Source organism: Falco punctatus (genome assembly GCF_963210335.1).
Source record: "Falco punctatus genome assembly, chromosome: 5".
NCBI lineage: Eukaryota > Metazoa > Chordata > Aves > Falconiformes > Falconidae > Falco > Falco punctatus.
The window spans coordinates 41,990,632-42,013,551 of NC_137584.1; the positions used below are offsets into that span (position 1 = coordinate 41,990,632).

A 22,920-nucleotide genomic window follows, 5' to 3' on the forward strand; every position below is an offset into this window, starting at 1 on the left:
AAAAAGAGGGATGATCTCTTTTTGTTTTCCGTATTTCTTCTTTATTTTTATTTTTTTCTCAAATTGTTGTTTGACAACAATAATTTCCATTGTTTCTTTGATTTATTGCTTCTGCAATGTGAAGATCTGAAAAGACTTCTTACAGATAGCAGACTGCTAATGTGTGTTGGTATGATGCAATACTGCACACACTTGACATTTCTGAACTCATTGTTGCTGGAAAGCATCATGCCAACAGTGACATGCTTTTTAAGCTCTCTTATCTTCTTTGCCAGTAACTTGTATAGTTAGCTTTCAATATCCAGTGAAAGTCTGGACTATGAAAAATTGAAAACTGTATTGGGCAAGTCTCTAAAAAATAGACTATACAAAATACTGTATTGGGGAAAGGTTGCAGCAGTCGACAACTAGTAACACTTAAACAGATACATATTTATAGATACATCTATATATCTTCATACTTGTACACATTTTTTGCAAACAAAGGTCCTTGGTTCCAAAATGTTTATAGTCTCTAACATGGGAGAAAGGGAGAATGCATGTAAGCAGTTCACATAAAAGAGATCATATAAATTATGCATGAGGGCAGAATGGGATGGATTTCTGGGAGAAATAGGCATTCAGGAAATATGATTTCAAGGAGAATGGAAAGAGAAAAAGTTCTTGCTAGGCAAGAAAAAGAGAAACTTTCCCATCTTAAAGGATCTAGTGAATAATAAATTGGAAAGGATAAGAGGGAAGAAAGAAATGATTGGTTGAAGAAGAAGCTGTAAAGACAGCAAAAAGCAGAGACAAGCAGAAAGCAGTTTAGTTGAGTTACAAAGCTAACATCTGTCAAAGATTAACATGCAGTATTACATGAAATCGTAATTATCCTCTGCACGTAGAAATTCCTATAGCAGTGTACAATCAATGCAGATATATTCAGGGGAAATTACATGTGGGGGAAAAGTTAATAATCGCATAAGGACTGGAGAGTAAGAGAACTGTGTTTTATGCAGTGAGTTCTGATCTGAAACACAGAGAAGTCAATAGCTCTGGACTACACATAGGACTCAGGTTGAGAAGTTAGTGGAACAGTTAGAGCTGATATGTTCAGGGCTTGGATGAGCTGGAAGATGGAGATGTAAATCCCAGTGAAAATGGACAGAAAAGTTCTGCATAGAAGCGTTTGTGTAGTGGAAATAGTAAGGACAACTTTAAGTGCATTGAGAACAAGAAACAGAACAAACAGTGAGAGTCGTAAGCATGGGGTAAATGAGGAGAGAAAATTAAAGGTGATTTAGGGGTTGTGGTCCTAGAAGCTGAGAAGAGTAAAAATCCATTAAGAAAGAATCACGTAGAGCTAAAACTCACACGATCCAATATGTGAATATCCTTGTGTGTGAGAGAAAGGAAGAGACGGGTGAAAAGGAAGCCTATAAGAGTATCATAGGTTTTATTAAATGGGAATAAATAATAATATTTAGTAAGAGACAAGCCATTAATAGATAATTCTTAACACATGCTTTATCCTGGGTGACCTTAAACCTTGGCTACTTTTAAAAGGATTTGCTGATGAAGTTGTGTTGATGGTGCATTCTCCACCTCCTTGGAATGGAAATGATAAAGCATTTACCAGCAAGAAGCTCATTTGAATATCATTTAAATTAGTTCCCTAATTAGAAAAAGTTATATCAATAGAAGACTTGTACTAGTATATTTGTATATAGTAGGGGTTTTGCCTTTTTTAGTTATGTTGCTTGCAAGTATAAAAGCTTTTCCTTCTGTATCCCTAAAATGGCTATGCCAACAAGTTGTGAGTGCCTCATTGGCTTTGAGTGAAACCACAGTACTGATGGAGATTTCCTGACAACTGTCTCTAAATTCATTTGCATCCTTTTAATGGCAGTCATCAAGAATGAGAGGTAACTATTTGTAGTTGCATCAGCAGAAAAGCAGGTTGATAAAAATCGTAGTTCCTCCCATGTTCTGGGGAGAACTATGCTCTTAATTCCTTTTAAGGAATTTTCTCTGTTCACAAGCAGATGCTTCAATTTATGGTAAGAAGAATAAAGCCCAGATTGCTTTCACAGTCTGCACTTTTATCGCTTGCCAGAAATGAGTCTAGTAGTGTACAAAAAGTGAGTAGCAGCCTTGGATTTAATCACAGTCTGAACAGGTCAGTAAAGTGCATGGCACCGAGCAAGACATATTTTTTCTTACTGGCTGGTACAGATGTGAAAGTCTGTAGTGACTGAATGTTAATCTCATTGCAAAGTTCTGGCAAATCGCTCCCCTGCCTGCATAGTTGGTTTGTGTATTACATCTGTGGGTGACAACTACATATTTGTGAAATGGGTTGTATTTGTGACAGCCAAAATTAAAGTGATCTGTGGGGCCTATGAAATCCTTCAGGGAATCAGGGAAAGCCTGTATTATGCTTAGAAATGAGTCCAAAGCTGGTGTGTGAATGAGAATTCAGCCTTGGGCAGCTCCAAGGTTTTGATGTGAGATCCTCTTTTAACAGGCTTTTTGGCTTACACTAAGGGGCTGGTGGTATCTGGCAGACAGTGCTGCCCTTTTCATCTTGCTTTTGTTTGTAGTCCTTTGGGGAAAGGGATAAAATATTCAGAATATAACCTTTCTAAGTGTTCTTGGTAGCATGCTTGGAAATGTGGAAGGGTTATTTGATAGACGGGTTTCAGCATTCTGGTGCCTGCAGAACCATGGCTAATCTTTCTAATCTTCTTTATCTAAGGTAATCTGTGTATTCTATCCTCTCTGCATCTATGAATATTATGTTGAAACTGCACTGACAGGAACCTCTAAAATGCCTGGTTTTGTTTCTTTCCAACAGCTGGCTGCCCGGACTCCTTGATTAAAGAGCTTCATCACTTTAGGATTCTGGGAGAAGAACAGGTGAGTTGGTATCTCAAAGGCAGCGTCTTAATGTCATGAAAGATAGACGCTAATGAGACAGTTTCATCTCTCTCCAGGGAGGCAGAGTGTATCTCATGAACCCCAATGACCTGAAACGTGGGGGGAAAAACTCACAGGAGTTATATGTGAGATATATTTTTTTCATTCTATCTATCAGCCTTGACAGGTTATTAATTGGTACATCTGCTGTCTGCCACAACTTGTCGGCTTTCAACTACAGCAGTAAACAGGCTTTCTAAAACAACAGATAGACAAACAATCTAACTAAAGGATTGATACGTACAGCTACTCATGATATTATAAATCTCTTTTTGTGGCCTTTTTTCTCTTTTTAAAGAGTGTTTCTCATTCATAATCATAGCTGTGCTTTGCACTCAGAAAACTATTTCTGTAGAAGGATTTTAGAAAGGTAAGTGAAATATGCTTTGCAACCCTCACAAGATGGTCATAGTTATTATTTTGTCAATAATGAAATTAACGTACAGAGATATTGTGAAATGGTCTTAAATTCTGAGAGGCAAGTTGAATTTTCAAACACTTACTGCTACTGAAATTCATGTTGTCTTTGTCTCTCAAGTATCTCCCCTAACGTACTGGTTATAAAACCTAACTGCCTGACATGGAGTTGCACATACTAGAGACCGGGGCCCTGGAAGCTCAGCATTAGTGTGTTGTACATGAGATTATCTGCATCTTTTAAGGAACCTGGTACCAAGGGACTTGCTCAAGGTTATATGAGGGCTGTGACAAAGGTAGGAGCAGTTCCTGAATGTTAATTCAAAGTCTGGTTTCTTGGGTTTTGGATCAGATTATATGGTCAAGAACACCCTGTTACTTCTTTCCCTGTCACTCTCCCTTTTCTTATTACAGATAGGGCTGCTGGTACATTTTCTAGACTCCCAGTTTTCCTCCACCAGCCCCCACCTTCAGCTGTTATAGAAAGTCAAAAGCCAAATTCCTCAAGGACACAGCTTTTCCTCAGCAAGAAGGCAGCAGAAAGGGGACTATGGAAGGGTTTGTCTGACAGGAATGGAAAAAAGGACAGAAAACAGACTAGGCCAAAGGAGATACTTGAAGTAGAAATGTGGTGAGATTGAGGATTTAGGAAGTGGAAATGAAATTATGACCAGGATTGACGGGGCCAAGAGACTGGTTAGAGCCAGATGACAAATGGAGGGCAGAGTGAGATGAAGCCTGGGGACACTGGAGAGATGGGGCTGGCTGGTGAACCAGAGTAGCAGTAGAAACCAGAAAGGTAGGGATAAGTGTCTGTCAAGGAACTGGGACTAAGAACTGTCAGGGCATGATCATATATGGAAACTTGCTAACAAGTCTGGTAAAGGAAGATCTCTACTTAATGAGCTGCACAAGGAGGTAAAGCTAAGCAGGGCAGGAGGAGTGGGACAAAAGGAGAGATGTGAAGGAAAAGTAAGGAACGGCTAAACCAAGAGACTGTATCTGGGAAAGGGCTGAACCAGACAGATGCTGACTGCTCCACTGGCAGAGCTCTTAGGATGGAGTTGCAGACCTCAGCCTTGCCAATGACCACTGATAGACCAATATAATTTAATTCATGGATTTTCTGGTTTTTTCTTTTTGCTTTTTAGAAAAGGATGTGGTAGACATAAAAACAAAGGCTAAAAGAGTTAAGACCACAAATGAAGAATTCAGACATTAGGAAATGTCAGTTTTAAGATTGTTTATGTAATCTTTCTTTGTTCCACTCACCTACCCTTACACCTTTGCACTAAGACCATATTAAATTATATGATCACACAAACTTCAGAACTGGGATGATGTAAACCATGAGGAGCTACAAAAGAAAAGATAATTAATTTCCATCCAATGACAAGAAAAGTCTTGAGAGTAGAGGATTTTGATGAGGAAAGCCTCGCTAATCAAATGAATGCAGTATTTTTGCCACTTGGAATATCTTTTGTATTTTTTCTGACTTTCAAAATGACATTACTCCTTTTTGTATTGAATACACCTAAACAAATGAGAATTTTTTGTCATCATGCATTAGGAGCACAAAACTGTGCAGATGGAAAGTTGTTTTGCAGAATGGGTCTGACCTATAAACATTTGCCTTTCTCTGAAACTGACTACACTAACAAATTATTTGTACACAGCAGTTTTCATTACAGCCTTGAATGATGTCTTTTCAAGTAGTGAACACTGCCATGAGGCTTGAATTATTCCATAAGACCATGCATGTATAAAGAATATTGCAATTATAGTTTATCCCTCCAAAAGCATTGTTATCATGAGTCTACTGGTGAATCACAGTAGCTCTTGGCTGAAGTTAGCACACACTTTGACAGGGAGAATTTGGTGCAAAACCAAGGTAAAAAATTTAAAATAAATCTAAATTATAAAATAAATTAATTTTGGAGAAAGTCCTTATTCACATGGCTATTTAATTATTTCTTATATTTATTTAGTGATATATTTGCTTTTAAAAAAGCTCGGAAGTGTGTCTTTTTCTGCTGTCAGGCATACTAGAAAGAAAAAAAATCATAATTAATTATAACACTGTTTTATTCAGACTGCTTACAATTTCCGTATTATTAACAAACATATATTTTCTTCCACTCCAAGCAACAGGCAAAGTATAATAGGGGCCCATTACTACTTCATGTCCAATCTTGATTTATTTTTAAAATGCTTATATATTTAAAGCCAGATTATACAAGCAGAATGGACTATTGTGATAATCTCTTCTTTATAATCTCCTTTAGAAATACACATTACATGACTGCCTTGGATTAATTCTTGTTTAAACCGGACTATATTGCCTAGAAAAGCATCCATTCTTTGTTTACAAATCACTTGCAGACATTAGATCTTATTATACCTCTCAGTAGTAAGAGAAACAAAATTCCTGGCCTTTTCTTCTTTCCACCACTCCACCAGATAGATAGTAGTCTGGCATAGGCAGTAGTGCACCAGTATGACCCCTATATTGCCTGTCTCCCCTTTCACAGTGTCCAGATCCTTTATATTTCTAATTCCCTTTGTCCTGTCACAAGGCAGTAGATGATCATCATAACAGAAAATGTCTTCGACCTCTGAATGCAACTCAGAAAAAAACACCATAACCCTGAAACAAGAGTAAAAAATTGCTTATACAGCAAAAGAGAGTCAGACTGTCTGCTGTATGTTTCAGACAGAAAAGAACCTTTCAATTTGAAGTGGACATTCCCACTGAATCTTGTGGATTCCAGTTAAACCAGCGGCTGCCCCATGAGGAATATAATTTCCCTTGTAGAGATTTCAATTTATTCATCTATGAGGTGCCTTAGTGCTTTTGGACATGGATGGACACAGCTCAGATTCAGCTCACAATCCATCACATTTCTTCCCAGACAGAAATCCCATTCTGCAATTGTGGGTAATAGTTTGTTCCTAGAAAAATAATCTTACATGTGACTGTGCTGAAAATTGTCTGCTTAAACCCAGTTTACCAACAGTTAAAGATACTCCTGTAGCATGAACTTAACCATCCCTGTTAGATGTTCATTACTTCCTCCTTCCAAATGGTTACAAGATTTATCATGGATGTTTTATTTTCTTGGTTTTCTTCAAAGTCATTGGTAAAAGTTTTAGGTGGTGTTAAGGCCAAGAATCAATACTTTTAGGATCTTTTTGGAAACACACCTGCATAATAACGATCACCCATTCACAGTTACATTTTAGATATGCCAGATAGCTAAGTTTTCATCCTCTTAATATATGGCATTTTTTATTTTGTAGATTTATTTGTATTAGATGTTTTTATTTAGCTTTTATATAGTTTTATTTATTTATTTATGTGTATTTGAATTTTTATTACAGATCTAATTTGTATTAGATTTTGTATCACTGTAAATACTTAATCAAAGTGCCAGGCGACAGCAAGACAAATGCCTTAGACAAGTCTGCTTCATCAACTCTCTTCACCTTTATCAACCAAATTTCAGTCAAATTAAAATCAAGCAACTGTTCCTAACACAAAGCCCTGGTCTCTACCTTATATTCGGTTATTTATTTCCTGTAAATTCTGACCATGTATCATTTTTGTTGATGTCATTAAGGGGGGAAATTTTTTGAGTGGCTTGCACTCAAAAGCATGTGTCTGCCTGTCTACCTGTCTATCGAAATAAAAAGGTTTTTTGTTTAAATGTAAACACTGAAGGAAAACTAATGCTGAGAAAAAACGGCTTTGTGTTCAACTTGAAGCATGAAGCATTGCTCATTAATATTTCCTAAAGGGAGTTCTGTAATAATAAAACAGTTGTCCAAATAGTCAAACTTCTCAGTAGTTTCCTGGACATGTAAAACTCCCACATTCTGTTCCCTCAGGAATGTACATTATGGGAAATTCATTCTAGTTGGAAAGTCTATATTTTAATGTTTAGTTGGTAGCAACAAGATAGTTTTTAAAGAGGGATTTTTTTTTTAGACTTTACAGAAAGAGGTAATCATAGTCTGTGTGATGAAATAGAAGAGTACAAGCTTTCCCAATATGCATTGTTGATACCTGAATTACCACAGCTTCCAGAGCAACTGGCTTAATATACAACACAAATACATTTATCAACTGCATTTATCAACTGATTGCTACCCCACTTGATACTTGACCCTTTGAGAAGGTGCCAGAGAGTCTGACCTTTGCAGCTTTGACTGGTTTGTTTTGGACCTCTTCCTCACAGACTCTCCCAGTGCACAAAGGTCTGTACAAGGCAAAGAGAGTGTACTGGACATGCAGCCCCAGGAAGGGTAAAACCTGGAGCTTTCTAACAGTCCTTAGCTCTTTCGAGCTTTTTCTTGCAATTTGATCACATTATTCATAATCCATCGTTTTCCCCTTGCATAATGGACACAGTCCAACCTGCTGGCTAATTGCTTCACTTCATGGGTACCAACAATACACTCAGGATTGGGATGGAAGATATATTAAGTGGGGAGATATGGAAAAATAGCACAATATAAGAAAGTCTCCTGCTGTAGCCATTTGCCCTGTCAGGCTGCCTGTCTCTGCAAGTAAATGCAAAGGGTGATACAAGTGGTCATAGTACAAGCTGCTTATAAAAATGTAGTAAATATGGGCTCTGTCCAAATACGGTGCAAGGCAAGTAATTCAAGCCAGTGGCAGAGACAGCAGAGAGAGCACTGTAATTCAGACCTAAACACTACAATATACCAACATAGCAAGATGACTTGCAGTGAACTGTTATGGAGTCTCCCTAATGACTCTGAGAAACTTCCTTCTTCTCCCCAAAATGAATTTAAAAAATCCTGTTTAATTGTTTAAATGGAATATTGCGATTCGTGAATAAAATAGCAGCTACATCTGAAGGCTGGAAGGGAAAAGAAGTAACGCAAGAGCAAGCAATCTGCCGCTATACCTGAGTGCCCCCAACAGGTCACAGCCCAGATGAAGCAGATGACATGCTAGTGGCAGGAAAAGAAGCTGCTAAGTAATGTATAGCTGCACTTCTCTGCTATATCATCTGCTCTGACAACTTTGCAGAATGTATTGGCCAGTTTCTTGATATTTTGACAGGGGAATGATCAATTTTAACAGATCTCTTCTATCAACTGCTACTGCAACTCATATCACTGCTCACTTTTTCTTTAGAAATGTTGTGGGCGTTTATATCCCTGGAATCTGAACAAACCTGAAGCGGGGGTTGTGGTTCTTTTTCCACATTTCCTTTACAGTTGGGGAAAGCTTATGCAAAGGAATACCCTCTTCTGAAAATCAGCAGATCCCCATGCTCTTCAAAGGTGGTGTGGTCTGGTGCTAGGTTTTGCCATGAGCTGTAACTTCAGGAGATATGGAAATCCAGTATTAAAAGAACACAGTGTGGACAAAAATCATTAAACATTGATTGAGGTTTTAAAGGAGTTTGTGTACAATACATGTGTGTGACAGGGGGTGAGTCTATTTTACTTTTTTTTTGCTTGCAATACTTGCTAGAAGAATTTTGTTTTATGTATATGCTACAGAATATTAATGTAAAGTCAGTCTTTAATTGATGTATATTTACCCATTCAGGCAAAAGTAATGTCATGTGACAATTCTAATTAGTCAGCTGGGTTTAGTGCAGGAAAATGTCAAATATGATCAACAAAATGCTTCTGAGGGATTTGCGGGTCTAGATTTTTTGATAACTATACTTGGACAAAAGGTATGTTACCTTGATAATTCACATACAGTTAAAAAAAAAAAAAAGAATAAATTTTCACTGAATATTTTATCCAGTTCGTATTACTAAACCAAAGCTAGTTTGTTACTGTTCTCAAATCTGTATCTTCCTTACAGCTCTGTGCTTTCCCACCCAGTCCCCTGGCTTCAGCTACTACTCAATGTGAGTAGTACTTACACACATCTGTCTCTTTAATTTTTCTGTCTGATACTCGATTTCTGTACATGTCATTTGGCTCACCTTTTGGATTTGTCATCACCATCCCATAACTCTTTCTAAAACTGAGCTGCTGCGTTTAATTCCTGATCCTCTTTATACCACCTTGTTTTTATAGCTGTAACTACACAACAGACTTTACAGTCCTGCAATTTCATATGACCAGCAATGTACCTCGCTTTTCTTCCTATGTTATATCTGCTTTGAATGTCTCCTAACCACCACCTTCTCTGACTTCAGAGGTAATTGGGATCCATGTAGTTTCCTCAGCTTTATATCTCCTGGATTATCAGAACTTTATTCTCTTTGGTTTCTTGTCATGGGCAGGGCATCTCTATTTTCTTACTCCTTTTCTAACTTGTTGCCTGTGCACTAGACAAGTAAAAGTAATTTATTTTTTGTTCAACAGCTGAAATAAAAAATGGGGAGAAAGAAAGGAGAAAGTACTTGTGATCAAAACGAATTTAAAGGATATTATTTTCCTGTCATAACCAAAAAATATGTCATTTTACATAGGACCCAAATTTCAATTTGTTTACTTGTCTGTAACAACTATCAATGAAAAACCTGAGTGCTTCTTAAAACAGTGGAATTCGCTTCAACCCAGCTTTTACTAAATTCAGAGATAATATTTGAACCCCAGCATTCAGGATCTCAGGTCGTTGTAGAAAATGGGACTTCTTCCATCCTTTGGATGACTTTGATCTGCTTTCATGCAATATGCATGTATTCACTTTTGTGACCTGAGAAGTGGAATCCCCAGAAGCCAGAATCTACTTCAGTGAGAATTAGTTGCACAATTCGCAACAGCATCGACTGAAAAGATTTCCTTGTATCAGTTACAGCCTTGATGGTTATTCCTTGTAGAGGAGAAGGGAATGTAGATTTGAGCTCCACAAGAGTTGGAATGAAGGAACTGGATGTTTATCATCTCCAGCATTCAGTCTATTCAGACTGATCCCACAAATATTTGCTGGAAGATCACAAAGTTCCAATAGTTTGTAAATAATACTGCCAAGCTATAGACGGTGCTTAGTCCACTTTCTTCATTGTGTCATATTGCCTCTCATATATTCAGCTTGGTTTCCAATAAAACCTGCTGCAGTGTCCTCTGTTCTCAGCACTCTACATTTTCTATTTTCATCCTCCTCACCTTGTGCTTTCTTTCAGATCATTCTGCAAACTGCAGTCTTTTCTTTCTTTTCCTCTCTCTACTCCAGTTTAATTTCATCCATTAATTATGCAGCATTGGTCCAGTCTTATCTAAATATTATATTGAGACTGCCTTACCTAATTTTCCATGACTTTCTAAAGTCAGTAAATTCCATGCTCTAGAACAGGGGTCCTCAAACTTTTTAAACAGGGGGCTGGCACGCGGATGAAGTGGCAGGAGGTCATCTGCGGCTGCTTGGTTTCCCCCCAACCCCTGGCTGGGGCAGGGGGGTGTCTGTAAATACCGGGGGCCGGATTGAGGACCCTGGGGGGCCGTATCCAGCCTGCAGGCCGTAGTTTGAGGACCCCTGCTCTAGAAAGTGGTTCTCTTTCTGGTCTCCTTTGAGGTGCTCCTGTGGGAACAAGAAGGAGCTGATGATCTGAACTTCTTATCCTATCACTAGCCAGCAGAGGAGCCCAGTAACTCAGGAAAAATAGGGTAAGGGTGCTCCATAGAGAGCACCCTTTTTAATCTATATTTTAGGTAACACTTTTGTAAGTATTTTTACTACTCCAGTAAGTACTAAGAGTTTTGTACTTTAAGCTGCCTAATTACATTATGGAACTAATTTGGGGGGGGTGTATGTGTATAATACATAAAAATAAAGTGCTTAGTCTACATTATGGACTAATAGCCTCCACAATCTAATTTTGAAACACACAGATGGTTATTTGATTTATAGGAGCAGTAAAAACAATCTGACTCCAGAAAGTAGATTTTCTTTCCTCTGAGACCATTACATGCAGTTAAAAGAAACAAGTAATTGAATTACCTTTCAGAGATTAGAAATTTTGGCTTTACATCAGCTGTTAAACTTTTGTCCAAAGTTCCCTGCGAGGCTACTACTAAGCCAATGCTTTTAGGTGTGAAGGGAAAAAGGAAAATAAAGAAAACTGTGCACAAAATGTTTAATTAATTAAAAGAGCACAAGGCATATGTGCTGTGGCAAGGGGAATTAGAATAGATGATCTTTTAAGGTCCCTTCCAATTCAAACCATTCTATGATTCTATGATATTAACACATAACTTGCAAATTAAATAACTTGGCAAGGAGTCACTGTGTTCACAGAGTGTATTTTTCAAGAGTTTTGTGCATCCAGGCGTGTTACATTTTGTCTTAGTATCTGAATCTCAATGTATCTAAAGAATTAAATCCATAGTTAAACCTCTTTTATTCCTGTGTCAGCCTAATGATTTAATTTATATTGCCCTTGATATACAACACCAAATGATTGAATTTCCACTGATTGAAACCCCAGTACCATTCTAAGACTCAAGAGAAACTATCTCAATCTGGAAAGTGGGGAGCAGGGAATAAATCATTACAATTATCCAGCCTCTATGTCTATGTCATACTATAATTTATAATAATTTTTAAAAGTCATTTCTAAAGGTTCTGACAAGTCTTTATGAGCAAAGACTGCACAAAAGAACTTCATAATATGATTGAAGTATCATAAGTAGAGCTGGGAATTTTTTCTACTCAAAATTTCATTCCATGAAAAGTATAGATTTGGGTTGACTAGGACAATTCATAAATCAAGGGGAAAGTTCACAACAGGATGCAGTTTTCAGAGAAAAAAGATCAGAGTGCTTTTCTGCCTTTTTCATACACCTGTAGATGTCTCATCAGTAGTGATTCGGAGTAAATCATATTTTTTAAGTTTTGTGGGTTTTTTTCAAATAAGCATTGAAATATATGGTTCTGTGGTGAATCTAGCAACTGTTTACCTATCTGTATTTCTGAGGACCTTATTACAGTAGCATATAAATGCCTGATATGCTTTGCTCAAAAGCTGCTTTCTAGCAGCAGTAGACGGCAGGTGATTTTTGTGTAATTTTATGCCCCTCATTACCATAGTATTTGAAGTCCTCATGACTATTAATGGTTTTGCCTCTTAACACTATGGTGAAATCAGCAAGTATCATTCTTCCTCTTTACAAATGGAGAACTGATGAGAAGCACAGATTAAGTGACTTACATGAAAACCACAGGAAGGCTGTGCTGCTGCCAGGAATGAAATCAGGTGCCATGAATGCCAGGTCAGTCAAGTTCCCCATATATTAAACTCTGTAAGAGGTTTTTCCTAAAAGTAATTGGAGACATTTTTCCCCCTTTTAGGATACAGAACCATTTTACACACAATGAGTGCTTCTCTAAATAGGAGGCACATTGATAATAATTGAGTGATAGATGCTGTGAAATATTTGAATGTATAGAAGAGTTAGAGTCATCTTTTAATGGCAGCTCTTTATGTGTTAGATATCTAGCATAAGTTAGTTTTCTCAGCTTCAGCTATAGCACTTCCACAGGGTCATTCATCCTACCTATCTCAGACATCACATGTAAGTCAGGATAAATTCCCTTCTTGGGATCTTGTTTCTTCCCATTCAGTATATTTGGAGCCTATATGACTTGTTTAGGTTAGATGTTTAATTTTTGAAGAGCTAAAATTGCCTGAGGTCATTCACAGTTTAATCCATTTAGGTGCCTCAACATTCGTTTCAAAAATAGCTTAGGCCAGGAGACATAAGATCATAATTATTGGAACTGAAGCAGCTATTGTGGGAATCATCTGATTTCAGGTGTCAGTACTCTTAACAGAACAGGCACTCCAGAGCTCAGTTCTTCTCACACTGATGTACAAATCTACAAAGGAAAAGAAGAGTTACATCCTATCTCTCCCATTACTTACAAAAAGTTGTTAATTATGAAAGGAGTCTAAACAACCAGTGCAACTATAGGCATCATCACTGACAAAATCCAGAATAAATTACATGAATCCTACTTTAAATCTCCAGTTAAGAATAAGAGGTAAAATAAACCAGTGGTGGTCATCTGCTGGAATATCCTTAAATATCTCATCCAGACATGTGATCAAAAATAAATCATGGGCACCAAAGATATTGAAGGGCTTTTGAAAATTGACTTGCCTTAAGTGTGTTGATTGCATCAGTCCTGTGTGATATGTGTGGCTGTGGTATATAAGAGAAAATGCCTCTAATAGATATAATCTGTCACTATATGCAAATAGTTAATTAATAATTCATGGATAAGTGTTTTGGCCCTTTACAAGCCTTTTATAAATGCACGGTTAAGGTAAAGTGAGTTGTTTTATTTCAGGCCACTGAATAAAGACTATAAATCCACATATGTTATGTATGACTGTGTGTTATGGCAGCAAACGTATACTTTCTGCTACTATGTGGTTTACTTGGTTGCTGGGTTTCATGTGAGCTAGTATACAGGCACAAGGAAAAAGAAACTGGAAAATAACATATTATAAATATATCTGGACTTTGAAGGTAGGAAACAAGCTGGTAACTAGATGTCAAGATGTGCAAACAGGTTTAGTAGGACCCTTGTCTTCAAACTAATATTTTTTTTTTATTATTTTGTAGTGTGAAAATCACTGATGAGAGTGCTATACTGATTTGGCATGTCCTTTACTTAAATGTTATATTTGTTTTACAGAATACGATGGCTTAGGCCACCTTGGCAGTAGGTAGACTGGACATTTCCTTTCTGTTACTTTCTCTAACAAGACAGATTCATTCCCGTTTTTGTGTATATACATATTAAAAAAAAAAAAAAAAAAAAAAAAGGCAGAGAAGATGGGAGGAATCTCTCCATGCCCTTTTATGCCAACTTAATGCCTGGAAAGTATTTCCTTTTTTTTCAGCTGAGAATTTATAATGGAAATGCTGACAGAATCTCAGCTGCAGTGTCGCTGGTGTTTGCCTCCATAATGAGAAGCTGCTAACAATCCCACATGCAGCACAATGTTCCTTTTTAATGGGGTAAGACAGTCACCATCCTCACCTGCAGGTCCAGTCTCTGCCCTGAAAAAAATTTAGGTCATCAGAGTTTTGCAGCTGCGGTTACACATATTTCCGTTCAAGGCCAGCAGAATGACTCGGAGTGCTTAGCATGTATTTAGTGCAAAGATTACAAATTTTGCTGAAAATTGGTAGAGTCCAATATTAAATATTTATGTATTTACTCTAGTTTGTAGCGTAATAATAACATAGAAAAACACCAGTTGACTTATTGAGTCCCTACATTCAAGGAGACTGTGCAGACATGTCTTGTGCATTTCTAAAATTACTATTATTTTCCAGATCCAAGTTCCTTAAATCAGTATTTCTGATTGTCATTCATACGCAGAATGATATTTTGAAGGCTTTCTCTCCTTTTATATTTTGCTTTTCTTTTGGGAGAAAGTTTGTATTTTTTGTTAATTGACAAATGTCGATACTTTCAGTTTGGTAATATTATATTTTTTTCTGTGACGCAACACTTTTCTGTCTATATATTTTAGTGTTTTAAGTAGTCACATACTATTTTTAAAAAGCCAGTGTAACAAGACATGTTATGGCAACATTTGCAGAAGAATCTTCTTAAACATTAGCAGAAAACATGCAGTGGAGCCCCTTTGTAATTTTAATTTTTCTTTGTATGCTTTGTGCATGAGATTTTGGTCCTAATGCTTCAGCTTTCCTTGTGGGATTTCTTTGGAGAGGGGTACATATTGGAGAAAGAATTTTTAGTTTGTTACCCCAGAAAAAAGGAACAGGATTTTCATGAGCAGTTATGGGGATAAAAGTTTATGAAGCACTAAATACTGTGGTGAGCGCTGTAACATAAAGCTCTGTTTTGTTACTTTAGTACACCATAAAGTCATTCCTCTCCTGGAGAAAATTCATACTGCTCCCTTCCTCTTTGGCCTTTTGGATTTTCTTGTTTTCTTTGGGGCTGTTAGGACCAAATGCTTTCATTTATTTCACTCTACAGTAGACCAGATTTATAGGCGAATCTGAAGCTTGGTTTACAATGGTTATATAGCCACTAGTGTGGAACTGCACCAACGCAGAACCCTGGAGTGGATGTGATTTACATGTATGCAGCATGATTTGTACTTGTTCAGCTTATCTCCAGCTGAAAGCAGGGCAGGCCAGGGAAACTTACTGCAATGGCATCAGTCGTTTTAGAGTGGACATTTTTGTCAGTGAGGATACGCTGAGCATGCTATTTAATATTGCTGTGTGTCAATGTCTCTATCATTAAAATGGAGGCATTTCCATAGCCTTTTAGGCTGTCAGGGTGGAACCAGATAAAAACTGCAAAAGCTAACATTTCCTGGGAGACCCTGAAAAAAACTACACCTAACACTGAAATAAGTGTATATCAGGGAATGATTTTTCCAATCAGTTTCATGAAATTTATTTTGAAAATAAAGCTGGCTAGGCAAGTTTTACAACGCTTTAGCTCTCAAACATTATACTGTACTTCTAGCTATAGATCCTTTGAGGGTTTTTGTGGGTTTCTTTTCAATCTGTATAAAGCATTTATCAGAATGTGTTCTTGGACTATATTTATGATGTTTACAATAATTATTTTATAGCAATATAATAGTTCTTGAGGTTACTCATACAAGCAGCCTGCTGTTTTCTTGATTTTGATATCCCATACAATTTTCTAGTGATGAAAGTGATAGCTGTGAGTCAGGAAACAATGCATATGATGCAAGCTGGATCAGAGTGATACCCCATTTAATGACACCGCGAAGTTTTAGATTTTGACCAATAACCTGAAGTTAGCATGTGAGACGTTGGGACAGTTGACTTGATTATGTGGGATAGATTCAAGGTCAAAGTTCATGGGTTGGGTATTTTTGGTGAGCTGTTGTAAGTTTAACACCAATTTTTTTTTATTGTAGTACAACCGCTACCAGCGCTATGGGGCTGAGGAATGTGTGCTGCAGATGGGAGGAGTGCTGTGTCCAACTCCTGGCTGTGGAGCAGGCTTACTTCCTGAACCAGGAGTAAGGAAAATTGTATGTGAACCAGGCAACGGAATAGGCTGTGGGGTAAGAACATACATTTTCCTACTAGCAGTGTGTGAAACAATTGCTATTGTGTGATATTAGAATAAGGGGGAAAATGTTTTTTTTTGCCTTTTCCATCAGTGACTCTAATTGCCCTTCATACCAGAGTGGGATACTGTAGCTCAATAAACAATTTAAATACAGCACTATGGCTTAGGAATGATGACTTCATGGTGTAGACTGTGTCCATTCCAGAATTCTTTGCTGTATTTGGTTTAAGTCACTGAGTAGTTACAACTGAACTGTGGAAATGACAATCTAAATGCACTTTTACTTTCTTCTCCTAGCACTCAGGAAAAATGAACAGGATCTTGAGCAATGCAGTCATTGTTATATTAACACTAACTTTCTTTATAAGTCATATGAAGAGGAGAGAGAGGGAGAGAATGCCCAGTCTGTGATACTTCAGTGACATTGCTTATGCATGTTGATACATTATGAAAAGAAATATAAAAATGTTTTTGTTTTCTGATGAAAATTTCTTTTAATTAGAGAGAATGCACAATTAATGAAGGATTTCAGGAAAACAAAAACAGGTAACACTTGAAAATGTTTTTGCTAAAACATCAGATCATATGGATCAGTGAATTTTTTGGCAGTAGGAAAAATAGGTACTTTACAAGAATAAAGCTTTGAGGGAAATAGAAATATGTAGACAGAAATCTATACATAAAAGAATATATTAAATGTTACATCAGAGTGACTAAATGATGTTTCAACTAAGTGACTCTTTCCATGGTTTGTATTATTACTGAATTCCATGCAGTCTATGGGGGAAGAGAAAATATCTATATTTATAAAATATTATCATGCTCTTGCTGTTGTCTTTCTTGTGGAAAATGCACTTTTTATTGCAGTCTTGATATTGCCCAGACTGATAGCATGGAAGAATAATAGTTTGCCGAACTAGGAAGTCGCAGTAACTTTTCTTCTATGAGTAGGTTAGCATCTGTCGACCTTGGTAAAACTTCCTATCTGTCCATGCAGTGGTGCATGTAAAACAGAGTACTCCCCAGACTCACTGAGCAGACATAGGGCTATAAAATAAAGCAGGAGGTGAGAAAGTAATAAGAAACAAGACTGAGTAAACAAAAAGAAATGCCTCTAGATTAACTATTAGGGATTGGTTAAAAAAGATAAAATCACAAATAATTTTTACTCTGCTTTCTGCCTTGGAGTGATGAAAATCAAACTGTGTTTTGCTGCTTCATTCATCATTCTGAATCTGCAAATGCCCTGTAAATAAAGTGTACACAGCATAAAGGATTGATGTATTGCCTGGTTTAGCAAACTGCTCTGTTTCCTTTTATGGACTCTGTGCTGTGCTTGCTAGTGACCCGATCTGCAGCCTTGAGTTTAACCTCACCATTTGTTCTGAATTATGTGACGTCTTGAACATTAGGGGCTACAATTCACTGAGGCTGAAATGAGAAGCAAGAGGCTGGTCTGTAAGCCAAATTTTGCTAACATTAAGACGCTTCCTCAGAATCTCTAATGAATCAGAGTGAAAATACATGTCTGAATTTCTTTGCAATATGACAAATGATAATCTCAAGGAAAATTTGTCACAGAAGATCTCCTCTGGTGAGGGTTCTAGCACTGAAGTCAGCTGCCAGTGAGAAAGCTGTCTGAAGGTAAGGATCCAGCTGCAAGGACACCAAGACAGTTAGGAAGGCTGTTTATTTCTGCTCTGTTTTCTGTAGTCACTTGGAGTGTTTTCTATTCAGAAAGTTAAACTATGGTGGGTTTTTTCCCCAGACAAAACCTGGTCTTTTTTAGTGTGAAAGCCTTCCACTCTTCTTTATGGAATCCAGAAAAACTGACTTCAGGGCTCTAAGTTCCCTCACGGGTGTATACAATGATTCACAAGCTCAAAGAAAGGCCCAAGATGAAGAATGTCCCTTTTGTCCATTCAAATGAAAGTAGTGAAAGATGCCTTGCAATACTTACCTCTACAGCTTAAGTTAGAGACATGTTCCTCGCTGAAGCTGGAAAGCAAATAAATAAGGCTGGCAATGTGAATCTGGAGATTCTCTATGAATATCTGTATCATCCTTTAAGCTGTACTTTAGATATGTAGATTTTCTTTGGGGCATCTGAATCTCTGTCTTCAGGTAGAGTTCAGAGTTGATAACATATTGCTAACAGCAGAAGTTACATCTAACATCAGTGACCTGTTATTCACCCCAAAGCCTTGTATAGAAATAGTTGTCTGCTGCACAGAGCAAACTGATTTTTCAGGTCTGAATTGCAGTATAAGGGTAGCTAACTGTCAAGTAGATGAAGATTTTGATTAACTGAAGAGATAGATCAAGGGAGAAAGGAGGGACAGGTTTTCAAGAGAAAGTCAACAGTAAATGAAAAGGGTTTTCAGCAGCCATTTTAGAAAAGAAGAGGCAGAAGAAACCGCGTAGTGAATAGACTGGCAACTGGGAACTGAAAGAAAGTAAATACTCCATTATTCAGAGAGAAAACTGTGTGAGGCAGTCCCAAACATGTAAGGACTCCAACCAAATCTCAAAAAGCTTTGAAAAATGAACAACTGAGCCAGGGTAGGACACAGACATTTTGCCTTCCTCAGTTTCCTTCTCTGGCACACGAAATGAGGAAATAGAATCTCTTTCTGCGAAGTCATTGCTGTTGGTCAAAGCTAAATGTGAGTTTCTGAGAGAAACTTGTAATTTGCTGAAAGGGCCTTTGGGAAAAGTAAAGATGTTGGATTTTGCTTTGTCTCAGGATATTTAGAAACAGCAGTATGTGGGGCACAGAAACAGCCTGGTAAATATCTAGACATAACTGTATCAAAAATGATGAGAGAGGTTTAAATTTAAGCATGTTCCTATGTATGCTCTGCAGTCAGGCACTGCTATCTGTTCAAGCTTCCAGGCAAAGAAATAGAACAAGGGAGATCTATTTTGACTTGAAAACTAGCATGAAGATATCTTTTTAAAGATTATGAATAGTCCTCACCCAAACCCATGTTGTGGTACCACCATGGTACCACTGACTGACCTCACTCTTGCCTAATCTTTCCTATTTTTTTATCATTAGCTATAAACATATTAATTGATTTACCAAGATATTACCATTACACACTGTTTTGTACCCTCATTGGTATTGCATCAGACCTATGTTATTAACTTTTATTGCTCAGACATAAAATTTTGACAAATTTAATACAAGAAAACAGCAACAGACAATAGAAGACAGTACATATTGTACCAGCTGGCCCTGGTGCAGGAAAAGCTGTGGTAAACAAGGCATACAAAAGCTCTATGAATAAAACATTCTTGTCTTGTTTTATGTTATACTGGCATATTAGTTCCTACATATTAAGGAAAAGTTTGTAGTTTAGAGCACGTTAGAATGGAACTTCACAAGGAACTATACTACTTGTTTATTAGAAAATATGCCTTGGTTTCTACACATACAGCTCATGTGTCTTGCAAAACATCCCCTGTCAATATTGTTCAGTGGGATGATAACAGGCTAATGTGTGACTGCATCTCATCCCTTGCTGCAAAATAGTATAAACATTTTGCAGCATACAATATCAGTTGACTTATCCCTTGCAATGGGGTGAGATGGGACATCAGGGATAGTAGAGATACAGCCTCTGTCTGTCTTTTCCCCTTGAGTTTACTCATTCCTAGCATAGCCTATATAAGCAAGAAGAAGAATGTATTTCCAGAGATCCCCTGTTATTTGATAATCCCTTGCTAGAAGACGTGACTCTCGAAGGTTCATGGAGGTCCTGAGACCACTCTAAACTATCCTAAAGTCTGGGCAACAATTTAAGTGGTCTTAGGAAGAAGCTGTCATAATTGATGTTTTTTGGCTCTTCATTTGGATCCCCTAATGTCAAACTCCAGTCCATGAGTACTCAACCTTAGTGTATTAAATGTGTAGTGATAAAGGAAGTGTTATAGCCTTGCAAAGGGAGCACAAAATTTGGGGTTATTTCACCTCTTCTGCACATATTTACTGTTCTGTAAGCAAAATGCCATTGGAGAACATCAAGAGTTCACAAAAAATGTGTTCCCTTCTAGGACAGGTGTAATTTTAAGACTGCAGACTGCAAGAGGTCCCTGAAAAATCAATAGATATAAATACCATGTCTTCCTTATAAATAGAATTCCTAGTCCATTGTATTACATAGAACAAAATCCCTAAGGCAATTTCATTCTTCCCAGCAATTTTTTCCTATTGATTTCTTCTTGCATTCTTCTTTCATGGCTAAGGAAGCACATGTCAAAAGCAATTGCAGCGTATCTGTAGAATTAATAAATGTCTGCCTTTTCAGAAAACTTAATAGAATAGAGGACACAAAAATAGTTACATGAGAAGCGCAATACACATTCTTGTTGTTTGCAAAGATCTTTTTTGTGATTCATTGTCTCCTGTTCATGCACTTGCTGGCATGCATGTTTCATCTTTAGTGATGTCTTTGCAAGCACAATAATAAGCATGTAGGCAAACTGTCAGCAATTGGGAAATATATTTTGTTTTCAGGACACAAATCTGAATTCCAAGCAACGAGTACCTATTCACTTAATTTTGATAACTCAGATGATGATTTTGTCAGTTGTGTGTGTTCTCCTAAACTTTTGGAGTGGGTTTGTTTATTTTAGGTTTTATATCTCAGTTTGTGTGCTATGGGAGTGCACTTATACTCCCTCTGGTAACTGAACTAGCTTGCTAGGACTGTTTCAGAACTATTTCATATTATATGAATTTCATAATAGTTTGTAAGAACACCCCAGTCTGGAAGTGAAAAGCAGTTTCCACATCTGGCAGTTTTAAGTCTTTTATTGTAAAGTTCAGCTCTAATGCAATGTATTATCGTGATCAGCATGTACTTTCTTTTTGCGATTTCTATCCCTCTTGTGTCTGGTTTTGGCACATTATTCCATATATATACTGCCTGATCAAAATGTTTGAAAGCCTGGCTAACCTGAAAGACTTTATTTGGAGAGATGTAGGTATAAATGTTTGGTTCAAGACATGTGCTTTGCTTTTTCATTAGCAGTACCAGGAAAATCTTGCATGTATGCAAAGAGAAAATAGACATTTTAAAAAATACTTCAAGATATAAAGATAGTCAAGATGCGTAGTGGTAATTCAAGACAATCTTTGAAGATACTTGCACTGGAAAAAATCCTTTTAATTTTATAATCAGATGAAAAAAAGGTCATGGGTAAAGATGGGCTGTTTGCACAATGATCTGAATTTCTGTCTCGGATGGGAATGGAAGTTGAAGCAGGAGCAGAAATAAGAGACTCCACGTTTTTGAAAAACAGAGCAGTAATTCAGAAAAGACAAGACCTTGAGACCTTTATGTCATTTGCAAAACACTAAAATGGAAATAGGAGATAGCTGCTATCTAGTACCCATAGTAAAATTGAAGGGTTAGTCTTTGTTATTACATTTCAGGTATCTGTCCTTGTTCCATGTGTCATTAAATTTTTGCTTTTAAGAAAATTCACCAGAAAGAAATTACCATGGATAAGGTAATAGCTGAAGGTATTGCTGAGATTAAGAAACCAACTCACATCAGGAATGTTTCATAATATTGTATAGGGAGTTTTTTCAAGGGGAATGAAAATGAGACAGACATTTTCTATTAATGCTAAATGCTGAGTTGCTAGCACTGCACCACAAGCTCTAAACAGTAATCATATATTGCTTTCTTCTGTTGAGTGGGCACTCTCGCCTTTAGAAAGTGGAATTTCATCTTGTTGACACATTATGCTTCAACAGCCAAGCAAGTTGTTTCATTGCTAAAATATGACAGGATTTCTCAGGCTGACCAAAATTCTTTTTGGATTTGTAGGGTTTTTTCTGGTAATGTTTTACATGGTTTAAAATGAACTGTAAAAATATAGGGCTTTTTAAGATGTGGTAGGATGTTGATGTTTTAATAAAAAGTTTACCCCAGAATAGCACTGTATAATTAACAAGCTATGTATTGCTGTCAAGGTGTATTATTTCCATTGCCTATATCTTGCCGTGCTGCAATTCATTCATCTGGTAACTGATATGAAACTCAACTGTCAGCAGTGAGTGGATAAAGCAATCTAGAGAGTGTTTCCGTTATTAATAACATGGATCACATTAGTTTATAGGACTATCAAAAGCAAAACAAATACTTTTTTCTATGGAGAACAAATCAATTACTTGTGCTTGATTCAATAGGTAGAATAACTGCTTTTTCCTATACATCCCAAATGATGGACAACTAGCTAGTAAAATAATGTTAGAAAGCAACATGTGTGTCTCCAACTCTGAGCTAGAATTGAAACTTAATTCGTTTTGTCTGCTAGATGTCCAGAATATTATGCGATGTCCTATTGTAATCAAACTCTGTATCCTTGATTTATGTAGGGTATAGCTTTTCCCTGATTTCTGTGTCACGCAGCATCTGGAAAATGCCTGTTGTGCATGCATATTGTGAATTTTATATTGAATGTGCAGTGTCTTCAGTGTT

The 22,920-nt window shown here is 37.1% G+C and overlaps 1 protein-coding gene across 2 annotated transcripts in view; it reads left to right on the forward strand.

The window, feature by feature from the left end:
* PRKN (parkin RBR E3 ubiquitin protein ligase) overlaps nucleotides 1–22,920 on the forward strand; it is a 766,653-nt gene that overhangs the window by 633,618 nt on the left and 110,115 nt on the right. For both annotated transcript variants that reach the window (XM_080390567.1, XM_080390566.1), the window contains exons 8-9: nucleotides 2,840–2,901; nucleotides 16,266–16,415. In XM_080390567.1, coding sequence (XP_080246693.1) covers nucleotides 2,840–2,901; nucleotides 16,266–16,415 — 212 coding nt within the window. The remainder of the gene's footprint in view (nucleotides 1–2,839; nucleotides 2,902–16,265; nucleotides 16,416–22,920) is intronic.